We start from the raw sequence: 6,469 nt of genomic DNA, 5'->3' as shown, positions 1-6,469 counted from the left end.
AAGAATGACACCACCATACACAGCAGCCGTACAATCTCCCCAGGTCTTACATTTATTGAAAGAAGAATGACAAATCCTTGATGACAGGTACAACCATCCCCTGAATCCAATGATGTGAGAAGCGATCATCCCCAGATCCCTGGAGATCCTGTGCAATTAGCCACACTACAACCTACACAAAGGAAAGAATATTTCAGGGTTTTCAGGCTTACGTTGATGGGGAAAATCCCTCCACGCAGAACTTAACTAAACATGTAGAGAGTCCTCTCTGCCCCAGTTAAATTCTAAACTTACCATTTACAGCAAGAATGACCTGAACGACACACCCCCAGATAAGTGTTGCCACGAGGACATATCCCAGGGAAACAGAAAGTCCCACGATATCCACATCTCATAAAAGGTCTTGGAGGTCGTGCAAAGCCTGTGCCTTAAAAAAAAAAAATCAATTAAAAAAAAAAAAAAAGCAAGCAAGAGAGAGTTGTTTCTGGCAGGGTTTTGCATTCGCTACATTCCTGGTTGCTGCCACCATGCTGTACTGGTGCCCAAAGTCATGACAGTCCTGACGCAGAGGAGGAGGTCTATGGGCAGAATAACCAAGCAAATGCTCTAATCCATTCTTCAGATGTAAGAAATGTGTCTCCAAGCCCAGGACTCCCTTAGGAACTTGGATTTCAGAGATGGATACCAGAGACCTGATAGAAACCAGCAATGTGGACACTTACCAGCCCTTAAAGTCTTGTAGGTCACAATTAAGGAGAGACGCACCAACTCAGCTGGGAGACTCCCACTTCCAGAGGAAGAAAGATGAGCATGTCTGTGCATCTGGATTTCCATAGATTTGGCTAATTTCCCTCCCTGTAAATTCCACCCAGGCCTCAAAACAGGTCCTGGTGTTTAGCAGTCCATATAGATGGCCACCATACATGGGTAAACTCAACAAAGCATGCAGAATGACCACTTCCATGCTAGTAAATACAGCACGCCAGACCCTTTGGGTCTGAGGCCAAGCAGCGTGGCGTTGCTTTTATCCACACGGATAAACTTTCTTCCCCGTTAAAATAGCATATCCGTGTTCAGACTGCCTTTTGGGAACGGCCACCAGCTTGTGCTATTCCCAGGACAGGTTTTATCCATTAAAGTGCTGGTTGCCAGGGATCAAAATTACCCGGGGGAGAAAACTACCAATTAGGCAGCACGTTGAGTGGTTCTGTTTGATTAAGAGATGTAGCCTGGCAGGCTGATGTGTTCTGGATGCACCTGACTGACTGCACATGAACCAATTAATTCCAGTTTCACAGCTCGCCCATGCAACGGCACGAAGTCCAGCATATCCAGAAAGTGGAGAGCTTGTTTCAGCAACCGGACCATGAGTATTACACACGTGCAGTAGATCCAGGGCATCCCTGGTGCGTTAGATTCACGGCACGTGGGTTTTGTGGTGCATACACACACAGTGACAGAAAGGGTAAAAGGCCAAAAAGGCCAATGGAATCCTGGGCTGCATAGGGAAGAGTGTGGCCAGTAGGTCCAAGAAGGTCATTCTCCCCCTCTACTCTGCACTGGTGAAGCCACAACTGGAATACTGTGTCCAGTTTTGGGCTCCCCAGTTCAAGAGGGACAGGGAACTGCTGGAATGAGTCCAGCGAAGGGCAACTAAGATGATGAAGGGCTTGGAGCATCTCCCGTATGAGGAAAGGCTGAGAGCGCTGGGACTCTTTAGCCTGGAGAAGAGAAGGCTGAGGGGAGACCTTATTATGGCGTACAAGTATCTAAAGGGTGGGTTGAAGGAGGATGGAGCCAGGCTCTTTTCAATGCTTCCCAGCGACAGGACGAGGGGCAATGGGCACAAGTTGGAACATGGGAAGTTCCGTCCAAATACACGGAAACACTTCTTTACAGTGATGGTGACAGAGCACTGGCACAGGCTGCCCAGGGAGGTGGTGGAGTCCCCTTCTCTGGAGATTTTCAAGACCCGCCTGCATGCAGTCCTGAGTAGTGTGCTCTGGGCAATCCTGCTTTGGCAGGGGAGTGGGACTAGATGATCTCTAGAGGTCCCTTCCAACTCTGAAAAACTCTGTGAAAACCCCAGGCGGCAATAAAGAAGTGCTGGGAAGGATCCATAACACACTTCTGGTCCCAAACTACCCGTCTGTGGGACATTGCAGAGATGATACTGAGCAGTCTCAGCTCTCAGAAACACTTTCTTCTGGATACATTTCTTGCTTTAGCATACCCAGAAGACAGGTCCTACTGAAAACAGCCCAAATATCCACCGTGTGTGTCTGTATGTTAAACAGGGACATGAAACCACCGTTCCGATCCAGATCAAAGGAACACTTTGCCCAGTGTCCTTTCTATGGCATAAATAGAGGCCCAGGTAAGAATAAGATCAGGCAAATATATATATGATGCTTTTCACACGGTCCTGGTCTTCTGCAGTTCATCACAGTCTTTTCCCATCCTTGCTCCCCAGAGGGCACTTCCCATCCTATTCCCGCAGAGATCAACCCCGAACCGCTGGCACTTGTCTGTGCGCACAGTGCCCTGCACTCTAATTGTGCCATTTTCAGGGATGGTGTTTAAACACGGTCCCTTTTTTTGGACAATAAGGTGGATTTTTGGGTTCCAGACCCCCAGCCTTACACCACCACTTACGGTTGCACAGGTTTCTCCACCGAGCAGAAGCTACCAGTAAGCATTTCAATTTCAGTTCATGATCTTCTGCCTCCCCTCCCCAACTACAAGGTCCTGAAGCAAAGGATATTTGGAGAGCATGGGGCCAGATTCCTCTCTTTCTGTGTGGCTTAAGAATCTTTGATTATGAGTGGTTTGTTGTAGGGTGAGATAGAGAGAATATAAGCGATTTAAATACAACAGTCGGCAAGCTTTAATGGGGAAAATGCTGGTGCTGAATGGTATTTTGGGCTTGCCTTCGGTGTTTTCGACTCAGACTGTTTTTTCAGAGTAGCAAAGGCTCTGAATTGGTGGTTGGAGCGTTTGCCTGCTAATTTCACGTATCATCAGTAATCTGCTGACAAGATTCGATGATACGTGTGGAGTTTCTTTGCAGGAAACAGCTCGGCCACTTCCCAAAGGAGACAGGACACCTTCATAAGACACCAGTATCTCCTTCTATATAGCCCCTCATCTTCATTTGCACCTTACCTGCAGCTCCGTGGAATAGCACCAAGAGGAGAGCAAAGAGAAAAGAAAGGACTTTCATGGCAGAGGGTGGACCGGGAACTCCCGTCACTACAGAGAAAGGAGACCAAGACATTAGTAAGGGGGTTGTCCCTCCACAGTTATTGTGGGCTGAGAAGTGACACACAGAAGTGTCCTTCAAGACCAAGCATTATCTAGAAGAGGTATTACACGCTTTCTTTATAATAAGACCCTCCTAAGGGTTCCCTGGAGCATACATAGGATTATGGCACAGGATGAAACTTCTGGCAGAAAAATACAATTTTAAAACCCCTTTTAATCACTGTATTAATTAACTACATAATTATCCTAGGTTGGTTGATACTTTGCAATACATTGTAATAAATTCTATTTGCCTTATGGAAGTTAAAGCTTTTAATTCAGAAAGAAAGATAAGACAATTTTTGCTAGATTTATACAAAAACTCCAATGTGTGTTCTCAAGCTTTTCTAATTAAAAAAAAAAAAAAAAAAGAGGCAGAAAAAGTTCCTTTACAGTTAAGTTAAAATCCAGCTTCTTTCTATTCTTGCTTAGAGGCTGTTGCTTTTCTTTTGCCTCAAGAATTACATGACTTCCAGGATAAATTTCTGTGTGTTTATGTCTCCTCTCAGCTCTCTTCCCACAGCCAACAAAAACTCTTCTCCCTTATTGATATCTGAAATCTCTAGAACTGACTCTTGGTAGACCAGAATCACTCCACACTTCGGGCTATAACAGTGAAATACATGAAAGATATAAAGTCTCCAGCCCATTTAAGAAGGACAGAACTTTTTAACAGAGGCTGAATAATAAGAAGATTTGGGTCATTACCAGGTAAGAGGAGTCTCTAGGTTGGAACAGTCCTTGGATCAGTGTCAGCCACTCAGATGCATTAAGATGAAGGAGCAGAGCTTGGCTTTATGCTGTTTCTGGAGGGTGGTGAAGGATGCTTGATCTTCACAGCCTTCTAGTGGCCAATCAGACAATCCCCACGGCTCTGGGGAGCATTGGGGAGGTCCAATGAATCCTCTCTGTTGCAGTCCCCCTATGAGGAACCGAGGTATCACTTTCAAAATATTGCAGCATTGCTCCGGGAAATGTGCTGAGCTGCGTGCAAACCGCCTTAGGCCACCTCCATTTATGCAACGAGCTGCTCCACAGCAGCTCGCTCAAGTTTCTGTGCCATACGCCCTGTGCTTGCTGGCTGAGGCTTGGTGGCAGCTACTCTCCAGCACAGTACAAACAGCTATACAGGCTGCCGTGCTCATGGATGGTCATTCTGTACAGCTCGTTTGGAAGGTGATGCTGTGTGATGGGATCCCACAGGGAAATAGGACGAGGGGGAATGGCTTCAAACTGGAAGAGGGGAGATTTAGATCAAATATTGGGAAGAATTTTTTCATTCTGAGGGTGGTGAGGCACTGGCCCAGGTTGCCCAGAGAAGTTGTGGAAGCTCCGTCCCTGGAGGTGTTCAAGGCCAGGTTGGACGGAGCTTGGAGCAACCTGGTCTGGTGGGAGGTGTCCCTGCCCAGGGCAGGGGGGTGGAACTGGATGATCTTTAAGTTCCCTTCCCACCTAAACCATTCTATGATTCTACAAAATGGTGCATAGTGGGGTCTGGTGGGATTTACCCAGCAGATGTCCACTCAGATGCCCGCAGAGCAAAGGCATGTCCCTCACCCACAACTTTTGGTGCCTGTGGCGTGGCAGAAAATCATAAACCTGAAGCTTGAGGCTGCTCGGTTCTGGTAGGCTTCAGGCCTAACACGAGCAGCGCCAGTTGTTGTTACTCAATTTAACTGCTCTTTGAGCACAAAAGTATTTGCTACTTGAAGGTGATATCTCTGCTGGGGAGGTACCCTGCACTAGGTTTATCTCCAGGCCAAAAGGCAGAGTCTAGCCACGTCTGTACTATTAAACTCAGCCTCCAGCCTGGATTGGCTTCACATAAATTGTCTTCTGGGAACAGCCCCTGATCTCTGTCAACATCTGGAAACCGCAGGGAGAGCACAAGAGCCAAGCTTGTGCAGCTCTACGGCTAAATCATGGAAAGGTGTTGGGGCTAAGCTTGCCTTTGCTCTTGTAACTTGAAAAGAGAAGAAAAAAGTAGATTTTAATATAATCCAGTCCTTTGAGGGGTGTCCAACACTTTCTAGCTCTAGGTATTAATTTTTACTTCTGCAGCAGCACGCTTCAGGTTTTGATGAGGGTAGTCGCGTGCATCTGAGTGTTATTAATGAACTAGCCAGTTATTCCATTTACCAAATAAATCCCAGCAGGGAATTTCTCCTTAAACGCCCACAGCTCTCTAGTGGGGAAGCACTGTCTCCATCTGTTTTCAGAGGTTTCGTGTTAATCCCTTAGAAATGTGAAAAATATGTCACCGTAAAAAGAAAACAAAAAATCCTCAGCTGGAATTAGGTTAAGAAGAACTGCATTAAATGTGAAGTCACCGCTTCTTTGGAAATTCAGAAAGAGGGTTAATGAGCTGTCATTAACATTACATCATTTCTGCTGTTGGAAGGGAAAATTTGGAGAGTTCTTTCTATTTTGAATAAGGACATGAAAAAGGTCTGCAATAGGGAATGGTAGGAAAAAAGTGAGCAAGTAAAACAGAAATCTAATGGTTATGACTAAAAAAAAGAAAAAAGGAAAAGGCAGTTTGGTTTTTTTTTAAAACTTTTGTACCAAAAAATTTTCACTATTAACTACCTGCACCTTATGTAAGACATTTTAAGCCACCTCTATTTATGGAAATCACTTCTAGAAGTACCCCAACGATGTGGCGGTTTAAATCTTCTTTTTTCATTTTCCCTCACACTGGTTTTCCAGGGACCTTCCTCTTTGGTATGAGCCCTGGTCAGCTTGAACAAGAAACCGACATTGGGTGAAGTTGTCAGGCATGGGCAGGAGTTTTGCATTTATTCTTCTGTATCTTGTGCTGCTGTTGGTCTACCTTCTCAAGGAGATACTGGAGAAACAACTGCTGTCTTCCATATTTCAAGGATTAGGCATAAGGACAGTCACATGCTTGGATGCTCCAAATACCACACGCCTGGAAAGGAACTGAAACAAAAGACAAGGGAAGGCAGTTTTTGGGTGCCTCACAGGACCCCGAAGCGTGTGTCTGACACGGTGGCGCAAATGCACCTTCCATGCTCTGCGATGCCCGTAGGCAGAGCTTGGCCACAAGCTCAGGGGCAGATATACAGGTTGTGCAATCCTTTGCTAGTGGAGATAGAATCATAGAATTGTCTAGGCTGGGAGGGACCTTGAAGATCATCGAGTC

At 45.9% G+C, this 6,469-nt stretch overlaps 1 protein-coding gene across 1 annotated transcript; it reads right to left on the bottom strand.

The window, feature by feature from the left end:
• Positions 1 to 290: 290 nt before the first annotated feature.
• LOC309669742 (gallinacin-4-like) lies at positions 291 to 4,165 on the bottom strand (the record flags this gene model as incomplete). The annotated part of the gene is made up of 3 exons (XM_082480505.1): positions 4,012 to 4,165; positions 3,166 to 3,252; positions 291 to 427 (listed from the first exon to the last, which is right to left on the bottom strand). The coding sequence occupies exons 2-3, from the start codon at positions 3,221 to 3,223 to the stop codon at positions 291 to 293; spliced, it is 195 nt and encodes a 64-aa protein (XP_082336631.1). The 5' UTR covers positions 3,224 to 3,252; positions 4,012 to 4,165.
• Positions 4,166 to 6,469: the final 2,304 nt, after the last annotated feature.

This window comes from Vanellus vanellus (genome assembly GCF_965231255.1).
Source record: "Vanellus vanellus genome assembly, chromosome: 3".
In the NCBI taxonomy this organism is placed as follows: Eukaryota; Metazoa; Chordata; class Aves; order Charadriiformes; family Charadriidae; genus Vanellus; species Vanellus vanellus.
Note: the sequence above shows the minus strand (reverse complement) of the source record. Positions and strands in the feature narration are given on the sequence as shown.